The sequence below is a fragment of the Betta splendens genome, chromosome 19 (assembly GCF_900634795.4).
Source record: "Betta splendens chromosome 19, fBetSpl5.4, whole genome shotgun sequence".
Taxonomy (NCBI): Eukaryota; Metazoa; Chordata; class Actinopteri; order Anabantiformes; family Osphronemidae; genus Betta; species Betta splendens.
The window spans coordinates 7,244,740-7,266,743 of record NC_040898.2 but is presented as its reverse complement, the minus strand read 5'-3'; the positions used below and the strand labels follow the sequence as shown (position 1 = coordinate 7,266,743).

Here is a 22,004-nt window from a genome sequence, read left to right as displayed (position 1 = left end):
GTGTTTAGAGAGGCTGGTAATGACACACATGAACAGAGAAATTGACCTGTCAGCAGACCACCATCAGTATGCATACAGGAAGAAGCGCTCCTCAGCAGATGTCATCCTAGCCGTCATCCATCAGGCTCTGACACATCTGGAGCACAAGTGCTTGTATGATAGGTTGCTTTTCCTGGAAAAGGATGTTTCAATGTGGAAAAAAAGTGACACAAAAGCAAAAAATATCCCTGGTTTATCAGATTGACAAGCTGCACAAAATCAATTGTTTTGGCAACAACCCCTCACACCTGACCCTGCATAAGAGCTCAGACAGGGGATAGAACCATAGACCTTTGCTTTTTGACACCGTCACTCTGCCAACTGAGTTCATTCCACCACCCCTGATACCTTCCTCATTGCACCGCCTCTGGCCAAAGCAGGCAACTGCACCTGTCTGATCCTTTTACAACAGTAAGATTGTACAGTACCATAAGAAATGTTGGTACTGTGTGTTTTTATGTCTCCACGAGAGGGGGTTTGTTGCTGTTTCTGTAGCAACCAGGGATCCGCCGATACACTCAGCTCTGAACTCTTGTGTTTTTTCAGTTTAGACCTAAAACCTTTGAATTGACTGACTAAATAAGAGGAACTAGTTCAAACACACAGTGTGTGTAGTCAGTACTTAGTGACACTGGACTCTCTCTGCTCCTGAAGTCAAGTGTCTGTGAACACACTGAGCTGCACAGGTAGCATGTAGCCTTCATCACAAAGAGCCAGAGCCACATTCCTCAGGTGAACTCAGGTACAGACACCTCATCAGTTCTCCGGCACATGCCACAGCGAATATGACATAGATGACGTAGCATCTAATGATATTACTGCTGAGCATTGTGGGGATATTGTTTTGAAGTGAGTTATGCAGCACTGTGAGGGAACATGTTTTTAGTTTAGGTGACCCTCACGGTGCTGTGATATGTTAGTGGTTCCTCTCTCTTTACTGCTACAAGGTACCTGGGGTCGTTGGGTGTATGGGACACAGATACTCTCACCAATAGGGTTCAGATCCATGGCAGTTAGCTGCAAAGCTAGCTAGTCTAGCAGATCAGTCTGTGGCACTGCTCAGGTGTTATGAGCCCAGGTTGCTCTGATAATGGCCTTGCGCTCGTCTGCATTGTTGGCTCTGCCATATCAAATTGTCCTCTTCATAATACCCCATAGGTTTTCTATAAAGTCAGACTAGTTTGTTGGTCAATTAAAAACAGGTAGGCCATGGTCCTTAAACCAGTCACTGGCAGCTTTGGAACTGTGTGCAGGTGTCAAGTCCTGTTGCAGAATGAAAGCTGCATCTCCATGAAGTTGGTCAGCAGCAGGAAGCATGAAGCGCTCTAAACGTTCCAGGTGCACGGCTGTGTTGACTTTTGACAAAAACACAGTGGACCAACACCAGCAGATGGCATGGCACTCCAAACCATCACTGACTGTGGCAAACTTTACACTGGACCTCAAGCAACGTGGATTCTGTGCCTTTCCTCTCTTCCTCCAAACTCTGTGACCCTGATTTTTTCTGGTTCCATTGCAGAGAGAGCTTTGGTGTCTTGGTTATACTACTTCTGTTTCTGGTGCAATTTCAACAGTTTTTGCTTGACGTTGGTGGGGTGCTTTGGTCTGAGCACAGCAGTAGTAGTGGGAAAGTGCTCCTTAACACACGGCCCATTACCATCTCAGCTGGTGTGAGCCGCGGTTGTTAAGGATTGCCACAAAAGAGCAGAACAGAACTGCCCAGCACTGGCACAGAACAGGTTTAATAAAAGGACTCAAATGGAAAAAGGCAAAGACCAAAAACACTTTAAATCAAGCCTAAGTCAGTGACCAGGAGGGATGAACACTAGGAACACAGTGTGTGGCCAGAGTCAAGGGCAGGAACAGAGGAAAAGCAAATGAGGGAGACAGAGGCAGGAATGAGCTGAGGATCCTGACACCAGTGCTGTCACCGGCGTGATTTTTTCAGAGCCAGTAGTGCAACGTGAGGATGTCTTAGTCTGCTCTGCTTTCTTCAGCATCAGCTTAATGGTTTAATGGTCCTCTCTGCCATGCTGTTTGATTGTAGATAGTCAGGGCCAGACAACGTCCATTTAATTACCAACTCTTTGGCAAAGTGACGGATGTCAGCTTCTGCAGTGTGGCATCTTCACTTGTGGCCTTTTTCAATGCTAGCTCATGTCCCAGAGCCTAAGTAGCTGCCAGTGCATGTACTACTCTTGTCTCCATCATCATGTCCTAATGTGGGGTTTCAGTCATCAGAAATGCTCTAGATAGAGTACCTGCTATGAACTGGAGTGTATTTGTGCAGATCATAGCGCTGGAGCTGTAGTAGCATTCCCCTTAGTCGTGCAGGTGCAGCTTCCAAAGGCTTTGTCAATATAGCTTCCAAAGCTTTATGGTCAGACTGCACCACTACTGGCACACCAAACACAAACTGGTGGAACCTCCGTGCAGGAAAAATCACTACTCGCAGATCTTTCTCTATCTGGGCATAGTTGCATTCTGCATCAGCCAATGCCCTTGAAGCGTACGTGACTGTCTGTCCTTCAGACAGACACTTTGCTTTGTGGGCTCAAAGAAAACCAGTATGGGCGCTCCTGTTGGTGCTTTCTTGAGTGTGCTAAGTGATGCATCATGCTCATGCGACCAAACCCACTGCATGTCTTTCCTCAGTAGCAATCTCAGCGGTGCCTCGCTGGAAATGTACTGTGACAGGTATTTGGTCATGCCCAGTAGCCTTTGAAGGCTCTTACGCTCCTCTGGTGTCAGGTCGTCAGCGAACCACCAGCAGCTGAGACTGACGTGATCGCCACTGAACCACCAAGAGTTGAGACTGACGTGATCGCCACCGAACCACCAGGAGTTGAGGGCACAGTGGTCATCAGTGCACTACCAGAAACCCCAGGAGTGACACCTGCACAGAAGAGCATAGGAACCAGGGCCGATGTGGTCAACTCCAGGCCACCGGTGACTGGCTGGCATGATCCTTTGCGGACCACCAGGAATGGGAGCAGACGTGATCGTCCGTAAACTGCCAGGAACCCCGGGAGAGACACCTGCACACAAGAGTGTAGAAAGCACAGGAACCCGGGCCGGCATGGTCATCTCCGGACCACCAAAAACTAGGGTTAGCGTGGCCTCTTCAGCGCTGACGGGGATGGGAGCGGCCGCCAGTTTGGCCGCTAGGGAGGGGAATGGCCTCCTCCGGGCCAACAGGGACAGTAATGGCCTCCTGGTACAGAACCAGTGCTTTAGCAGATTGAGTAGGAACAGGAACCAGACCTGAAGATAGCACTGGAGCTGGAGCTGAGCACGATGGCTGCACAGGAGCTTGAACTGAGCTGTGGTCTGTGGTGGAAATTTCCCATAAAGAGGCAGATGAGAGAGTTGTCCTTTTGTGTGATTTATTGAAATAATAAAGAAAATAAAAATAATTGGGAAAGCAAATAAAAAGCATGGATGTTAATCGTACACATTAACAAACCAAAAACCAGCTGGGGAGATCAGTGCACACACCACGAAGGTGTGATGCAAAGAGCCCACGATCTTCAAGTTGTCTCTGCCTTTTAACCCCTTTCTCTGGCTCTGGGGGAATGTCTCTCTGCAGCAATGGAATTGTTTGCGCCACCTTATCTCGCCGTGAGTGAGAATGCAAACATTCTCACTTCTGCATCATCACGTCTTGTTATCCCAAGGAAGGAACACCGAGCTTTAAAGATAAGATGCATTCGCTTTAACAGCCTTGGGTCTGGTGGGGAGTCAGATAGGAAGGAGCCAAAGTCCGGGTGTAAAAGACAAACATATATCATAAACTATTATTCAGTCAGATGGAACATCAGATGTTTAGACTTGATGTACAACAGGGCACAAGAGATTAGCTGTTTGTGTAAGAATGTTCAGTTCAGTATTGCACCTACAGGTAACCAGCACATGACGACTGTGTTGGATAAGAAACAGCAAAAAGGCAAAATTTTTCCATTACAGGTCTTCATGCCATCATGTGTAACATTAATGAAATGCTGTGAAATGCTAAAGACCATTAATGTTTGTTAGCCATAAGTTTCTTGTAGGGTTCTGTTTCATATAATCTTGATCTAGTTTCTATGTTTTAGGAACTCTAATTGTATGTTTAAGTCACAAGCACACCAGCTGAGCTGTAGACCCATGTCAATGTGTGTGTGTGTCGGGCTGTGGTGGAGGATGATGCTTCCTTGCTTGCAGTGGAGCATGGAGACGCTGGTTTGACTGCATTCATGTTGGTTCTGCAGTGTGACCGTTACTATGAAAACAAGCAGACGACAGTCAGACAATTGATAGAGATGCGTGTATGCATGATGATGGTGTAGCTCTGCTCACCTGTACACGACTCTTTGGCGCTGGTCCCTCTTTATCACACATGTATGAGACAAAGGGCTCAGCGCCTGAAAGAATAGAAATCACATTAAAGAATAGAATAAACAGAGGATTAAGGAGAAAACGACTACTGACAGACCTTAAGTTGTAACAAGCAGAGACAGGGGACTTTATTACTGCTCAGAACTTAGGAATCACTGCTCATTAGTCTGAAACACATCAGCTGGAGGGAACGTACAGCATTATACTTACTACTACTAGCCTTCACACTGAAACAAGCAGCTGGAGACGCAGACAAGCTGCTGCTGCAGCTAAAAACCACTTTGACAGGTTTTATGGAATGTTGCATGTCTGTGCGCTGCGTCAGACAGTAAGATACAGGCGCAAAGACCTAAGGTGTTCACTGAGTTCAGACACTATTTAGAGTGAACAGAGCAGAAGGAGGAAAAGTTAATTAAACGCCAAGAAGAAGAAGAAACGTTAAGGAGGTGAGTGTTTAACATCATTACTGCTGTTACAGTGTCTTTTTGTTAATGTTTACCAGTGATGTAATATCTGCTGATGCTCAAGTAGCTTTGTGATTTGTCTGAGGCTTTAGTCCACAACTGTGACAATTAAAGAACTGAGACTTAGACACAGACACAGTTCATAGAAAGTTAGTTAGAAAATTTAGTGAAGCTACTTCCTCATTAGCTGTTATTCTGTCTCAGTTAAGAGCTTCTCTACATTGTTTACATTGTTATAGCAACATTATTTTGGTGATTCAGCACTAGTTTTATATTTTACTCTTGTTTTATGTTTGAGAATTTTATTCAGTGTAGAATGTTTAACTGGTGACTAGTATTAGATAATGCAAAGAGAATCAGAGCAGCTTCTCACACATGAACAAAACAAATAATGGAATGAAACTGTAAAGAAGCAGGAGCAGGTTTAAGATCACACTGATGAGATGTCAGAGATAAGCTGATGTTAACATGATGTTTACTAATGACACTAATGAATATGAAAACAGTGGTTGGACCTGCTCTGTGGGTTTGTGGTTCCACAGCATCAGGCTGAACTGGGTTCATGTTTTGTCAGGACGAAAACCTGGTTCCATTGAGAACTGATGAGGTGTCTGTACCTGTCTGAGCCTGTGTGACTCCACCTGCGGAATGTAGGTCTGGCGCTTTGTGATGAAGACGACACATGCTACCTGTGCAGCTTAGTGTGTTCACAGACACTTGACTTCAGGAGAAAAGAGTCCAGTGTCACTAAGTACTGACTACACACACTGTGTTTGGACCAGTTCCTCTCATTTAGTCAGTAAAGTCAAAGGTTTTAGGTCTAAACTGAGATAAACAGTAGAGTTCACGACTGTGTGTATCAGAGAATCCCAGGTTTTTACAGAACCAGTCCAGTTGTTGGTTCAGATGAAGAAACTCACTCTTTAACCAGAGATGTGATCAGAGAGAACAACAGGAGGATTCTCACTGAACAACCTCAAGAAGCTTCTCCATCTTGTTTCCATCTTTATTGCATCTGACTTTTTTAACGTCGCACAATGAGTCTGTAAAGTCGAGTGTGAAATCTGCAGAGTGTTCAACCCAGTGAGATGAGACCAACATCATGATAAACAACCATGATAAACATGATGAAAGGAGCAGAAACTGAACCGTCAGTGATGTTAAACAATGTGTCTGGTCTGTGTTCACCCTGCTTAACTTGTTACCTTACATTGTATGGATGTAAACATGGAATACTAGAACAGCCAAACAAGCACTTTGTTGAAGATCCTTCTACTTGCTCTGATTGATGCATATTTTAAGTAAATGAGATAACATTGAATTGAACATTATAGTTTTATTAGATTAGTCCAAGCAGCAGCTAAATTACTAAGAACAGAATATAACATGTTGGAAACATCTGATAGTTTGGATCTCTGTCATCCTGTAGCATTGCTGCTTTATTACTCTGCTGCTTCAACTCTCCTAGTTTCCTGTAAACAGAGAGGGGGCGGAGCCTCTGTGATCATGTGATCCAGGTACAGGAGTGAACCCCAAAGGTGTTCAGTGAGTTCATACTCAATTTAGAGAGAACAGCGCAGGAGGAAAAGGACTCAGGACTCTGAACTCAGATTCACTTTAATAGGAGTCACAGCAGGTGTTTAGCTCTGGATCTGGGGCTTTTTCAGAAGATGAGTGTTTGTGTGGAGGAAGAGGACGGAGCAGAGTCTCCAGGATCCAGATGTGTGTCTATGAAGAATGACTGGTCCAGATGTGAACCTCCATCATTCAGTCCTGAACCTGGAGCCTCAGACACAAAGTAAGAACTGATCCAAACTCACTGATATGAATCTTTGTTAGTTTATTCTCTGACCTTATAAACTGACCATAATTTTCCAGGATGTTCATGTTCTTCTGGATCAACTTCATGTGTGTAGATGTGATCATTAAGATAAACAATGAAACAACTGATAACACATATGTATGGGGTGCCGAAACCGTAAACTGAGCTCATATAACTAATTTTCCTCACATTTAACTAAATCACACAGTGTGTTCTTACATTTAGCTAAATGTGACAAAGTCTAAATGTAAATGTTAAATGTAAATCTAAGTAATATAAACGTAAATGTTCGCCGAGCGTAAAGTGCGTGCACACCCCACCCACATCTGACCTGGAAACTTTTGTTTATAGCTTGCAAGTAACTTACAAACTAGTTCTCCACCGGTGCAACAGAAATATTCCATTCAAGCCTAATTAATTCACCGTTAATGGCGTTTACAATGCCTGCAGAACAGCAGCTTTAAGCGGAGCTTCAGCCCGCACACCTTCTATTACAGCCCGTTCAATCTCTTGCTTGAGGAAGGGGGCCAGAGCTGACGGCCATGATGGCTTAATTTGACTTCAGGTTCCCCTCCAGTATTGTCCACCGATCCAGAGTCGGATGTTTACACTTGGCAATCATTTATAATTTACATTTAACATTTACATTTATATATAATATTTAAATTTACAGTACATTTAACATTTAGATTTAACATTTAACATTTACATTTACGTTAAACATTTACATCTAACATTTATATTTATCATTTATATTTAGACTTTTTCACATTTAGCTAAATGTGAGAAAGTATGTGTCATTTAAACTGAGAAAACTAGTTGTATGTGCTCCTTTTACATTTGGCCCCCCATAGACACACAGAGAAATTATTTGTTTGGTCTCAGTGTCTCTGACACCTGTCAATCACGGAGAACGGATTGATTTGAAAACTGATCCATTGTGTGAAATGTTCTGATGATCTGCAGCAGCAGTAGTTTGTTTAGAGCCACAGAAATGACTTTGATCAGAGAACTGATCAGTGACTAATGTGATATGAATGAAAACATGTGTTCAGAGTCCAGAACCAGAGACAAAGAGCAGAACCTCCAGGACCCAGCTGTCTGTCTATGAAGAGTGACTGGTCCAGACATAATCCTCTAAACTTCAGTAATGAACCTGGAGCCTCAGACACAAAGTAAGACACAGTTTCTACTGTGAACTGACCTGATGGAGGATGAAGGCAAAATGTTGTGTTCATAGGTTTCTATTGATGATGCAGAGACTGGTTCAGACTGAGAAAGACAGACTCAGACTCACTTATATAACTTCACACCTGCTCAAAACTACCAAGCATTTAATTATTTACAGGATTTTACAGGACTTTTTTTAGCAAAAAAACACAAAGATTTGTTCTTTCATAAACTAAATAATAGGATAATGTTTTTTTAGGAATCTTGGATATGTTAAAGATTAACACCAAACTTGGTTTGATTTCACCAGATTCAGCCTCTTTTCCATTGAGGGCTGATGCATGAAATTCTTGTAATTTTGCTTATTATATTATGAAATTGTAAAAAACCAGGGGCTGTAAAAGGTGTGTGTGTGTGTGTGTGTGTGTGTGTGTGTGTGTGTGTGTGTGTGTGTGTGTGTGTGTGTGAGTGTGTGTGTGTGTGAGTGAGAGAGAGTGTGAGTGAGAGAGAGTGAGAGAGAGTGAGAGAGAGAGAGTGAGAGAGAGAGAGTGAGAGAGAGAGAGTGAGAGAGAGTGAGAGAGAGTGAGAGAGAGTGAGAGAGAGAGAGAGTGAGAGAGAGTGAGAGAGAGTGAGAGAGAGAGAGAGAGAGAGAGAGAGAGAGTGAGAGAGAGTGAGAGAGAGTGAGAGAGAGAGAGTGAGAGAGAGTGAGAGAGAGAGAGTGAGAGAGAGTGAGAGTGAGAGAGAGAGAGTGAGAGAGAGAGAGAGAGAGAGAGAGAGTGAGAGAGAGAGAGAGTGAGAGAGAGTGAGAGAGAGAGAGAGAGAGAGAGAGAGAGAGAGAGAGAGAGAGAGAGACTAATTATTTCAGGGTTCAGAAAAAGGTCATATTTTGTTTAAAGACTTGAAAGAAATGCTGTGTCTTTCAAGAGGTGCTTGAGTAAACAAATGGTCCCCTTACATTGTTGTACACAATGACACAACACCAAAAAAACATCCACATGTGTAGCATCCACATATGCTGGGACAGAGGTAATGTTAACCCTGGACTCCGTCTCACCCTGTGAACTCTCCTGCAAGCCTTCACCCAAAATAAGGAGAACGAGACCTGTTTCACTTGCAAAGAACAACTGTTGGTTGAAACAACATCACACATATGCTTCCAGGACTCCAGGTTTGACATCAAAGACCATGGATACACTTAGTGTGACACTACCTTAAATCTAGCAGGATCTCACCCTGTGCTACCAGTAACCACACCCCAAAACTGTCTCAGTAACTCTTGCAAAGGCGCTTCTCTTTAGACTCCCCACTGGAGATAACGCTCGTAACCTGGAATGTGACTCATTAAGAAGGTAAGACATTCATTCAGACACAAAGTTCTATTTCAGAGACACCAGAACCGCTGACTGTCATGAAACCCACAACAGTGTGTTCAGTGGACAATATGCTTTAATTTGATGTGACTTGGGCTTCTGTACCATGATTTTCCATTAAGGAATGATAGGAATACTCCATAAAAACACAGTGATTGACCCAGAGCAACATTTCCGTCCTCTGGTGGAAGCAACACGTGTCCTCAGGCATTTCATTATGTTCCTTTGTCCTGCTCATGAAAGTTAAATAAAGATGTCATATTCTTCTGTTAGTCCTGTACTTATGTACTCCAGTAAGGTAGGTAAACCGTATGACTGTGTTAGAATTACAGGAGCTAAACACCACAATAGTTGTGGACTAATGTCCAGATTCATTCCTGACAGATCTCCATAATTGTATTGGCATTTTCAGAACTACATATGAGACCTTGATATTCACATGCATTTGATTTTGTTGTTTAATCATCCTTAGCCTTCACGTTGATTGGAATAATAGAATAATTGCACTGTGTTTGACACATCATTGATTAGGTGGTGATGTAGATGTTATATCACGCAGGTGTTTTCTATCAGGTCCAAACAATAACAAAGATCTGCTGGACCTGGACCCAGCTGTTTGTCCTTCAAGGGCGACCAGTCAAAAGATGCCATTATTATTTTCAAAGACCAATCAAGCTGATGTCAAAGGAAGCAGCTGATCATCTGTGACCAAACCTGTTTATTAAGAGCCCATGTCCAACATTGAATGAATGTAGGAAGTAGTTAAATGTTTCTAGTTCAACATATTCCCACTGGGAGCTGCCCAGTACAACCAGTCTGATCCCAGCAGACTCCTGGTTCCAACACTTCAGCCTTCTTCTGTGTGGGAGGAGGAGATATACTGTATGTTGTTCAGAGCTGAGACTGAAGCAACTGACTGACAGTAAACCTTCACCACTACAGGGAGTCTCTGACTCACTGCTCACATTCAACATCACTTCATGGACCTTTACCCTGTGTGTGTCTCTGTGTGGACTCATTCTTCATGGTTCCTCCACAGAGTGGACCAGCAGATCTCAGAGGTTCCCAGTGCTCAGTCTGTCCAGCAGCACCAAACACACCTGGACTCCATATTTATGGTCTGTACATGTACAACTACTACTGTTCATCTGTTGTGTTGAATCATCTCCATGCTGCACTTTTTAGACCAGTGGATTTTCAGTGTGTCCAACATGGATCTGATGTTTGGCTCCATGGTTTTAGTTGGATCAGGTCATTCATTTAGTTTCTGTTCCAGCTGTTGGAGGAAAACATTGTCACGTTTGTGAAGAAGGAGCTGAAGAAGATCCAGAAGGTTTTAAATCCAGATTACCCAGAATGCTTAGAGAGTCAGAGGGAGGATGAGGAGGAGTTGGATGGTGATGATGAAGAGCAGAGGAGCAGCAGAGACGCGTTTCTGAAGATCACAGTTAACGTCCTGAGGAGGATGAAGCAGGAGGAGCTGGCTGACTGTGTGCAGAGTAAAATGATTTATCTCAACATTTAACATCAAAGACACAATCACACATTTACTGATGTGTTGGAGGTTAAGCTGGTTAAATGTTTACCAGAACTTAATAATCAGATACAGCAAAGTTCTTCTCTTCATTAGTTCTAGTGTTTCAAGACTTAAATCAATGAACCAGATATTTGTTGACTCCTCAGACTTTGTCTTCTTTGTGTTTTGTTGGACCCAGATCTGATAGTTCCAGTACCAGAGCCACGGTTCATCACATATTACCAGCAGATGCTTCAATCAAACCTTCAAGACCAGTTTGTGTGTGTGAAACCAGGCTGGTCAGAAGATGACCAATGTCTGGATGACATCTACACAGAGCTGTACATCACAGCTGGGTCGGATTCACACATCAACACACAGCATGAGGTCCAACAGGTTGAGACGACACAGCAGAAGCAAAGATCAGCAGAGGAGCCAGTGAAGCCCAGTGACCTGTTCAAACATCCCCCTGGTAAATACAGACGCATCAGAACAGTGTTGACCAATGGAATCGCTGGGATTGGAAAAACAGTTCTTGTGAACAAGGTTGTTTTAGACTGGACCCAACAAAGGTCCAATCAAGACGTGCATCTGATTTTCCCCTTCACCTTCCGTCGGCTGAATCCACTGAAGGGACAGAAGTTTAGTTTGTCAGAGCTCATTCATGAATGTATCCCAGAAACTGAGTCCATCAGCCTGGAGGCTCTGAATTACATCTTTACACAGTCATCAGGAAACAGCAACTATGACAAGAGCAGCTTCAAACTTCTGTTTGTGTTTGATGGACTGGACGAGAGTCGCCTCAAACTGGACTGTAGCACCAGTGAGAAGGAGACGGGTCAACGTGACGTCACAGAGTCCACCTCAGTGGATGAGCTGCTGACAAACCTCATCAGAGGAAAACTACTACGCTCTGCTCGCATCTGGATCACCACACGACCTGCAGCAGCCAATCAGATTCATGGAGACTTTGTTGAGGTGGTGACGGAGGTCAGAGGGTTCACTGACCCACAGAAGGAGGAGTTCTTCAGGAAGAGATTCACAGATGAGGAGCAGAGCAACAGAATCATGTCCCACATCAAGACGTCACGAAGCCTCCACAACATGTGCCACATCCCAGTCTTCTGCTGGATCACTGCTACGGTTCTGGAGCATCTGCTGGAAACCAGAGAGGGAGGAGAGCTGCCCAAGACCCTGACGGAGATGTACGCAGAGTTCCTGAGGTTTCAGATGGATCAAACTAAAGACAAGTACGGACCAGAACAGAGCAGCAACTACATCAAGTCATTAGCTAAACTGGCTTTTAAGCAGCTGCTAAAGGGAAACTTGATCTTCTATGAGGAAGATCTGAAAGAGAGCGGAATCGATGTCAGTGGAGCCTCAGTGTGTTCAGGAGTGTTCACAGAGATCTTTAAACAGGAGCGAGGGAGGAAAATCAAGGAAAAGATGTTCAGCTTTGTTCATCTGAGCGTTCAGGAGTTTCTGGCTGCTGTTCACATGATGCTCTGTTACACCAACAAGAAGATTGAGGAACTGGAGGCGTTTCTGAAAGACTCCAAACACACAAAATCTATCCTTAAAAAAATAAAACAGTTGTTTGTTCATCCCTCAACTTACTCATCTCTGGATCTTGTCCTGAGTAGAACCATGTTTAAATCCCTCCTCAGTCCAAGTGGCCACCTGGACCTGTTTGTTCGCTTCCTTCATGGCCTCTGTCTGGAGTCCAACCAGAGAATCTTAGGAGGTTTGCTGGGTCACACAGAGATCAGTCCAGAAACCAACCAGAGAATCATCAACAACCTGAAGGAGATGACAAGTGATAGAATCTCTCCAGACAGAAGCATCAACATCTTCCACTGTCTGATGGAGATGAACGACCACTCAGTCCATCAACAGATCCAAGAGTTCCTGAAGTCAGAGAACAGATCAGAGAGACTCTCTGAGATCCAGTGCTCAGCTCTGGCCTACATGCTGCAGATGTCAGAGGAGGTTCTGGATGAGCTGGACCTGAACAAGTACAATACGTCAGAGGAGGGACGACAGAGACTGATCCCAGCCGTGAGGAACTGCAGAAAGGCTCAGTAAGTCCAACGTTAATGTGATCATTAATATTCTACAGCAACATGAAGCTGAAGCCTCAGTGTTAAAAAGAAACACTTCACACACAGAATCTAAAAGTCCACAGAGTGAAAACAGCAGCTACTGGTTTCTAGAAAATGTCTTTGTTGAGGATCAGATCAATATAGCTGTAAAGTTAGTGAACATAAGGATCTAGTGTCTTTCTTTGCTTGATGGAGCTTTAAGTCAAATCCAACAGAGAACCTTTAGCTCTGAAGAGTTTCTGCTAAAAGCTTTTGATAGTTGACATGTGATCACAGCTGATGGTGGGTTCTTTCAGTGCATGAAGCGTTCTGTCCAGACACACTTTGGTTCTAATCTCTGGGATCTGGTGGAACCAACAGAGCTCCACATTTTGTGATAAATGAGACCAACTGAGCTACAGCTGCTTCAGCATCAGCATTCATGAAGTCACTTTACATTTATAGACTTTATATTTTCTGTCATCACAGACTTTCTGGCTGTGGACTCACAGAGACTCACTGTGAAGTTGTGGTCTCAGCTCTGAAGTCCAACCCGTCACATCTGACACATCTGGACCTGAGTAACAACAACCTGCAGGACTCAGTGAAGGTTCTGTGTGCTGGACTGAAGAGTCCTCAATGTCGACTGGAGACTCTGAGGTCAGTGTTTTTCCTGGTTCATGTTTATCAGCTCGTCACTTCAAACATCTTCACTTGAAACTGAAAAAGAGACTCAGCCATGTTCCCAAGAGGTTTACCAGCCGCTTTCAGCGTGACACACGCATGGACGTTGTTCTGCCCGTTTTCATGTAGACACAAAACTCATCAAAGTAAAAGAGAGCTCAGTGCAGCATTTGCAATTACATGTATATGAATAACAAAATAAACGGAATGTAAAGTAAATGCTTTATAGAGTTTGGTGTCTACATGCAAGCGGCTGGTCAACTTTGTTAACATGTGGCACCAGTAAGTGGGGGAATAACGGCCCAAAGCAACAGGCTGAAAGAGGAGGCTGTGGCAGAGGAACACAGGTCTTTGTCCTGTATGTTGATGCGCCCAGCCCCCACAGTCAGCGCTTACCTTTGCTACGGGACTGATAGCCCCGCCCACTTTTATTTATCAGACAGATATGAAAGTAGGAATAACGAAATAAACGGGATGTAATGTAAAACGCTTTCAAGAATTTTGTCTACATCAAAGCGGACAAATCACATGTGAACGTTTTAATTTTTTTGTAAATAAAAATAATGTTTGCCCTGTTCAAACCTGGGGAATAAAAACGATTCTGATTGTGAAAGCGGCTGATCAACTTCTTAGGAACACATTTCTATGGTAGAGGTGAAAGGGAGACTAAAAACACAACGCAGCCGAGGCTGTAGCAGCAGAGAAACGCAGATCTTTGTCCTGCGTGTTGATGCGTGTTTCCCCTTCCCCCAGTGTCCCCGCTCTGGGACGTGGATGGCCCCGCCCACTTTCATTCACCAGACGGACATGAAAGAGGGAATAACGAAATAAACAGCTGGTTAACTTCGTAGGAACACGGCTGTAGCTCTGCAATGACTTTATGTGGTACAGGTGAAAGGAGTAATAACGAAATAAACGGTTCATATTTTTTATTGCACATTTGTTAAAACTTGATGGGTGTCTCTCTTTTGAGTTTTGTCTTCGGCCAAATAAGTGTAAAACAGTCCTTATTACTCATGCAGAATCAATATATGCAGAACAAACAATTTGCTGCATTAATGAGTCGGAGATCTACTGAGTCCTGGCGTTCTGGCACCACAGAGAGAGTTTATTATAATTTATTTATTTTTATTATATGATATTCTCTACAACTTAGCAGTGGTAGTCTGCCAGACCTGTGTGAAATACCATAAGAAGAGCATTTAAAAAAAGTCAAGTAAAAGCTTTTGGCGTCTCACAGCTACGTAGGTGCAGTGATCACGCTGCCCGATCTCCCATGGAGCTTTTCTTTGTCTCGGAGGTAAAGTATTTTACACCTATTGACCGAGTGGAGACAATATGTTAATGTCTCTGTGCCAATACGTAGTAGGGGATGGGGTTTGAAGTTTGCTTTGCAACTGAATCAGCATCAGACGCCGTAACTCGCGCAGAGCGAGTTCCAAATCCACTGTGTTGCCTGTGTAATAAAACTTTGTTTTTCTGCAGATATTGTGGTAAATGTCATTAAGGTAAAGTATAATAATACAGCTTCCGTTTAAGGGGCACATTGCCTTCGTCTTAGTGTTTTAACTGTTTAATTTAGCACCTTAAAAGTGGTCAAAGTGGTTTATGCTGCAGATGCCGTTTGTCCTTTTTTAAACGAGAAACGGAAAACAGTCCGTGTATGTTCCAACTGTTTGATTTGTCCCCCAGAATAAAATCTTTTTTTCCACAAAACGAGAAAACGGGAAACGGCTTCAAATCTAATTCCAGGTCTAGTTTTGAAAACACTGTTTTCAGCTCGTTTATTTGGTTTTAACACGGTGCTGTGATTAAATTCCGTTTTTCGCTTATATCAAGACAAATAAGGAAGCGGATGTTCTTTGTATTTTTCTTTCTGGACAATTTACCTAGAAAACGGCTTGATTTATTCTAGTGGGGGAAATCAAACGTAGAACGTATACAGACCCGACACAGTACTTACACACGAGGACATACTGTATAAAGGCAGCAGCGAGATCAGCATTTGACAACAAACACTAGCGCGCATTAACAACTTGATCCAAGTCATCTGCCTATGAATAGGTGGCTCCTCAGCACCATCGTTGGAACGTCACATCACTGTCTGCTTCAGACTGTGACGCCACTTCCCCGATTCTCTCGTTGCCTGCATTATCACATGCATACATTTCCGGTTAAGCTCTACCTGGATACATCATCTGTTATTCGGGCTTTTCATTCACAGTCAGAGCAAACTATAGGTCATTGCGTCAGAGTAAATGTTAAGCATTTGGTTAACCGTAAAAGCTGCTATAACGAGAGAACGACTTAGTTTTTCGTTCTCTGCTTTTTTCTCAAAACGAAAAATCAGCTTTAAATCCAACTCTGTGCCTCGTGTCGAAAAAACAACAACACTTGAATTCAGTTTGTCGCTCATATAAAGAGAGGAAACGAAAATGAATCCAGTTTGTTTTGTATTTTTTCCTCATGATCAACAAACCAGAAGACGATTACAGATATACATATAAAATACATTTATAACCCCGATTGATGAATAAATATAGATTCCTATTTTATGTTATTATACTTATATTATTCTATTGGATTGGCTGGAGGAGGGACTGTGTCTCTCGGAGGGCCTGGAAACTGTAAAAACATCAGCAGCTTCGCCAATTGACAACAAACACTAGCGAGCAAAGACGCATAATAATCTATAATAATTAAAAATGAACTACTCTACATTTAATGATACAAAACAATGACATCGTCTTTTGTGCTTAATGTGCAGACACAGAAATAAACAGTCGGACCCCACATCTTTGCGCCACCTGGTGGTTAAAACGAGGATAGCACCCTGATTTTTTTCAGCTGGCTGCAGGATTCAAAATCCTTATTCGGGGACGCACCCGTGGCGCGCTGGCGACGCGCACGTACTGCGGTAAAAAAGGTGGTCGCTTTGAAGTGCTACAACTGTATGTGTCAGAAACCTGCAGGAATGATTGACAGTTTGTTGACAGTTGTGACTCTATAAAGTCTATAAAGCTCATGAACAGACGTTTGTGACGACTTTTTCTTTAAATGTGACTCAGCAGCAGAGACTTAGAGTAAATCATGTCTCCACATGTTTGAAGGATCTTTAGTGGCGTCTGATTCGTCTCCATCAACAGGCGACACTTCAACCTGTGTGTGATGCTTCCTGTCAGACAATGATGTCACTTTGTAGAGACACAAGCAGGAAAGAGGAGCATGAATATGAGGCTGCAGACATGTTGCTACAGAAGGTTCTAGGTTCCATGTAGAACCAGAGGAGAGAACATCCATCTGACTGGGATCAGTTCTAAAGATGATTCACTTCATCAATAATGGTCAGTTTGGAGTTTGATCCAAATATTAGTCTGAACATTTTCCATGAGACGACACAGAATAGTTCAGATTTAGAGAGAAGACAATGAATGAAAGGAACCAGATGAAGTCTTTGATCCAACACGTCTGGTTTTCTACTGGTTCCAGCAGCAGCTTGTGAATCAGTGGTGACAACAGGTGTATGAATGTTGTGCTGACATGTGGATGATGTGTAGAAGCTGAGATCATGACGACACAACAACACAAACACAAAGTCACTCTGTTCATTTTGGACTAAACATTAGTGATCAGGACAAATATGACTCATTATTAATGCTTTGATCCACGTCTTTTATTCTTTATTCAGATTGAGTGGCTGCAGTTTGTCAGAGACCAGCTGTGATTCTCTGGTCTCAGCTCTGAAGTCCAACCCTTCAAATCTGACACAATTGGACCTGAGTAACAACAACGTACAGGATTCATCATTGAAATATCTGTGTGGTCACTGTCGACTGGAGACTCTGAGGTCAGACTTCATATTTTAGTTCTGTGTGAGCTAAATGTGATGTGAACTTTATTATGAGGTCAAATTACCTTCAGGACAGATCACATTCAATGACGTTCAATGACTGGATGGAAGTAAAAAAGTCAGTAAGTCTTGACAAAGATTTAAATGTCATTTAAATGTTTGATGATGTTTGACTGTGACTCTTTAAACTGACTGAGACTAAATGAAGACACTTGTATAAAGCAGCTGCAGAGAATCTTAGGGAGCAAATAAAAGCAGGAGAGAATCAGCAACAGCTTCAGAACAGGACACACAGAACTAAATCGTTCGTGATGAGTGAAACTCATCAATGATCATCAAACACCACAGACAGTGGATGATGTTTGATTGGAGGAGGAGCAGAGAAGAGGAAATAAATCCTAGCAGCATCACAGAACCACCATCACCTGCAGCAGGAAGCACAGCTGTTCCAGAGGAGTGGAGAAGGTCAAAGGTCACTGACAGCTTGGATCCTATGGAGACACTTTGGTCCACACTAAAGCATGTGTGGAGTCAGTGTCTCTGTTCTCTGCTGGGGACGAAGCCTGAAGTTCACTGGTGTTTATCAGAGTTTAGACCGGAACATTTCAGTCAGGATCATGTTGTTGGTTCTGTCTCCATCAAGACAAAATGGAACAAACCAATGAATCACAATAAAAACACAAAGATGTTGTTAAAGAATCTAAGAGAAAATCATGACGACACCATGAGACACTGAATGGTTTCATTTCCATCTTAACCCACATCTTCATCTTTCAGACTGAGTGTGTGTGACCTGTCAGAGAGAAGCTGTGAAGCTCTGTCCTCAGTTCTCAGCTCTCAGTCCTCTAGTCTGAGAGAACTGGACCTGAGTAAAAACAACCTGCAGGATTCAGGAGTGAAGCTACTGTCTGCTGGACTGAAGAGTCCTCACTGTCGACTGGAGACTCTCAGGTCAGGATTCATGAAGCTAAAGATCATCTAAGAAATGTGCACAACACTCACACTCACATTGTCTGTAAAGTCATTTAATGAGTTTAAACTAAAGAACCAAGTTATTAAACAGGCAGGAAGTCTAAACTGTGGAGGATCAATAAACTCTTCATATTTCTTTGTAAACTCGTTAATCACATATATTAAAATGTGAACTGTTTTCAACTCCTCCATCTTTGTTTTACTAGTTGTTCACCAGGTTTGTCAGTGTCTGACTCCACTTTCCAGACTTTCATTGTCACGTTGCTGATGATCAGATCACATTTCAAGCAGGAACCTATTAAACAGTTCTGAGTGTTTCTCTCCACTGTAGATGATCAAATGTGCCTCTAATCCAAACTGTAGTATGTAAGTGTGCTTTAACATTGTGTGTGTTCAGGCTGTCAGGCTGTCTGCTCTCAGAGGAAGCTTGTGTCTCTCTGGCCTCAGCTCTGAGCTCCAACCCCTCCCATCTGAGAGAGCTGGACCTGAGCTACAATCATCCAGGAGACTCAGGAGTGGAGCTGCTGTCTGCTGGAGTCAAGGATCCACACTGGAGACTGGACACTCTCAGGTATGGACACAACTACACACAGTGTCTGATGGAGGAGCAAGTAGGGATGTGGAGCTTTATGAACTTAGAACACAACCTTGGAGTGTGTGATAATAAACACATTCAGGATTTGCTTCCTCTGGTGTTAGATTAGTTTGGTGGTGACAGGGTGAGACTGAAAGCAGGTGTCTGACACCAAAAGTGATTAAGTGAAATAGAGACATCAAAGCTTTTCTCCACGTCACCTCCTGCTCCGTAGATTCCAAGATAAGGATCCAACTCCTTAGTTGTTGCTGAATGTCCATCCCTACATACAAGCCTCCATCTCAACACAATCCTACAACAACATGTGTGTGAGAGCCATGTAATGTCCATGTCTGCATGTCTCTGGCCCCCTCCTCCTTTCAGGGTGGAGCCTGGTGGAGTCCGATGGTTGACACCAGGTCTGAGCAAGTGTAAGTGTGTTTTTACTGAGATCAGCAACATTCAACCATCTTCAAACTGTCATGAGTCATCATCAAACTGATGATAGATCAATAACTGCAGCTGGATTGTGTCTTGTTCTCTCCATCAGATTTCTGTCAACTCACCATCGACACAAACACAGTGAACAGAGAACTACAACTGTCTGACAGCAACAGGAAGGTGACATGGGTGTGGGAGGATCAGTCATATCCTCATCATCCAGACGGATTTGACCGATGTCCTCAGCTGCTGTGTAGTAATGGTCTGACTGGCCGCTGTTACTGGGAAGTTGAGTGGAGAGGGGAAGTTCTTATATCAGTGAGTTACAGAGGAATTGGAAGGAAAGGACGCAGTTATGATTGTTGGTTTGGATACAATGATCAGTCCTGGAGACTGTACTGCTCTAAAGGTGGTTACTCTGTCAGACACAATAACATAGTAACATCCATCTCCTGCTCTGTGTCTCACAGAGTATCAGTGTATGTGGACTGTCCTGCTGGTTCTCTGTCCTTCTACAGAGTCTCCTCTGACAAACTGATCCACCTTCACACCTTCAACACCACATTCACTGAACCTCTTTATCCTGGGTTTGAGTTCTGTTCTCCTGGTTCCTCAGTGTCTCTGTGTGATGTGTCGTAGTAAGACTTTGATCCTGTCAGAGAAATGTTGTCACTGTTGACATTGTTCAGTCTGTTCATGTCTGTCTCGTTTTCAGATTCATGTATTAAACCAGTTTCTTTCTGAACCAGTTCTAAATGATTCCTTGTGAACTTCTTCCTCCTCCGTCCTTTAAAGATGGAAGCTCTGATTATTCCAGGATCAAATGTTGATGACTTGTTGTGAAGTTGTTTTCCAGTGAATATCAGCATGTTTCAGTTCAACATGTGACAAACTGACATCAGAGACGAATCACTGAGCTGAATTAGTGAGAAGCTTCCAGATGTTCACGTTCATGTTCATGTTCATGTTCATGTTCATGTTGATTGAATTCCTGATCATTTTCTGTCCCTCTAGTAGAAGAGAGCAGCTCAGCCTCACATTAAAGTGCTTCATTTACCTTTAACAATAAATGATGACGTCATAATCACAATATAGAAATGTCCATCACTGAACTGTGATTATATTATAACGATCATCATGATGTAACATAAGTCATAATAGATTCAGAGTCACATGATGAACCTCCACATTCTGTATATACTGAAATCATAATGTAATAAAATCTCACCACATCTGGTTCAGTGTTTCTGATTCACTTTCCTCTGACTCAGTTGAATCCGTTCAGAAGCGTGTTCTGACCCAGTTTCCAGCTGCTCTTTCTCTTCATCCTGCTTTGGTGTAAGTGTCCATCAGTGTGACATGAGTGACTCCCAGCTGGGCTCAGCTGTTCCTACTTCTCTCTCAGGCTGAAGATCCTGGTCACATTCATCCATCAGCTGAAGCTGTTGCTGCTTTTCCATGTTGATTTATCTGCTGGAGGGATTCTTTCCTAGGAGGCTCCCTCACGTTGCTTCTCCTCTGATGGACACAAACTCTCTTTTCTCATTCCATCTATTTCTCTGTGTCCTGAATCCTCCTTTGGTTCCAGTTTGACCTCTGAGGCCTGTTTTCTCTCCTCATGTCTTGTCTCCAGCTCTAAACTTCCTCATCCTCCTCTTTTGTGCTTTACCACCAACGTCTGTTTCTCTGAGTTTGTCACAAACAAATGTTTGTTGAACTTTGACTCATTGTGAAACAGAAACATCAGCTGTGTTAATGTTACTACAGATCCTGTATGAATCCTTGGTGAGTGTGTGATGTAGTACAAGACGTTTGCAGAAGTTTGTGTGTGAATTCTTGATCATGACGATGTCATAGTCGCGCTCCAGAGTCTGGCGAACCTCCACACCTATCAAGATGATTAATTTGTAGGATCACTTGAAATTTCATCTGAGGGAAAGCTTATAAATTGCCAAAATTAAAACAATTGGTAAAATCTTTCGTTTTTTTATTTATTTAACCAGGTAAGTTAATTGAGAACCATTTCTCATTTACAATAACGACCTGGCCAGGAGGCAGCATGAAGGACAAGTACAAAACAGTAATTTAAAACGGAGTTAAACCACAGGAAAATCATATAAACTGTAGCGGATTCAAATTATTAATAGTTTGATATTAATGTAAAACATTAATATACCTCGAAGTTGGGGCACCAGGTTTGTTTTAAAGCTGAAACCACGCTTGTGTCAATCTAGTCAAAGCCAGATATCAATTCAATGAGTTACCACTCATGAACAACAATAACCACTTTCTTGTGATAAAACCAAATCAGTCTCTTATGCCGTGAATTCTTGTCGCGGTTCAGTGACCTCTGTTTAAATCTGAAGAGCAATGCACACAAAACCAGATTCCTTTTAACGTTTTATTAATCTAACACTACTGGATATATGAATAACAGAATATGGAAATACTCAAATAAACAGAATAGAAAATGAGAGAACGATCAGAATGAGATGATGAACAGTGAATGAATCAATGAGTGAAACCCAAAGAATGGTCAAGACCTGGGTGTGTGATGGCTTTGATCAAGAGGAAAGAGTGTTTATCTCTAACTAGTTCAAATCTAAGGACAACTAATCAATTTGGAATGTTCAATTTTAGCGCT

The 22,004-nt window shown here is 42.8% G+C and overlaps 1 protein-coding gene across 4 annotated transcripts; it reads left to right on the top strand.

The window, feature by feature from the left end:
• Positions 1-4,731: 4,731 nt before the first annotated feature.
• Positions 4,732-20,597, top strand: LOC129603423 (NACHT, LRR and PYD domains-containing protein 12-like). 4 transcript variants are annotated; one of them, XM_055504584.1, is made up of 13 exons: positions 4,750-4,862; positions 5,455-5,530; positions 6,548-6,678; positions 7,758-7,877; positions 10,282-10,360; positions 10,519-10,741; positions 10,958-12,839; positions 13,329-13,499; positions 17,212-17,370; positions 18,151-18,324; positions 18,743-18,916; positions 19,304-19,350; positions 19,470-20,597. In XM_055504584.1, the coding sequence occupies exons 3-13, from the start codon at positions 6,551-6,553 to the stop codon at positions 19,997-19,999; spliced, it is 3,687 nt and encodes a 1,228-aa protein (XP_055360559.1). In that variant the 5' UTR covers positions 4,750-4,862; positions 5,455-5,530; positions 6,548-6,550; the 3' UTR covers positions 20,000-20,597. The 4 variants fall into 4 exon arrangements, with proteins under 4 accessions (XP_055360558.1, XP_055360559.1, XP_055360561.1 ...); XM_055504583.1 differs by lacking the exon at positions 5,455-5,530 and having other exon boundaries at positions 4,732-4,862; XM_055504586.1 differs by lacking the exons at positions 4,750-4,862; positions 5,455-5,530; positions 19,304-19,350; positions 19,470-20,597 and adding an exon at positions 19,155-19,266 and having other exon boundaries at positions 5,542-6,678.
• Positions 20,598-22,004: the final 1,407 nt, after the last annotated feature.

Excerpts from the sequence above, each read along its gene's own strand:
- LOC129603423 (XM_055504583.1), top strand. The coding sequence starts at position 6,551 with ATGAGTGTTTGTGTGGAGGAAGAGGACGGAGCAGAGTCTCCAGGATCC. Across the intron at positions 18,325-18,742 it reads TGTCGACTGGAGACTCTCAG|GCTGTCAGGCTGTCTGCTCT; the intron begins GTCAGGATTCAT and ends GTGTGTGTTCAG. Across the intron at positions 18,917-19,303 it reads TGGAGACTGGACACTCTCAG|GGTGGAGCCTGGTGGAGTCC; the intron begins GTATGGACACAA and ends TCCTCCTTTCAG.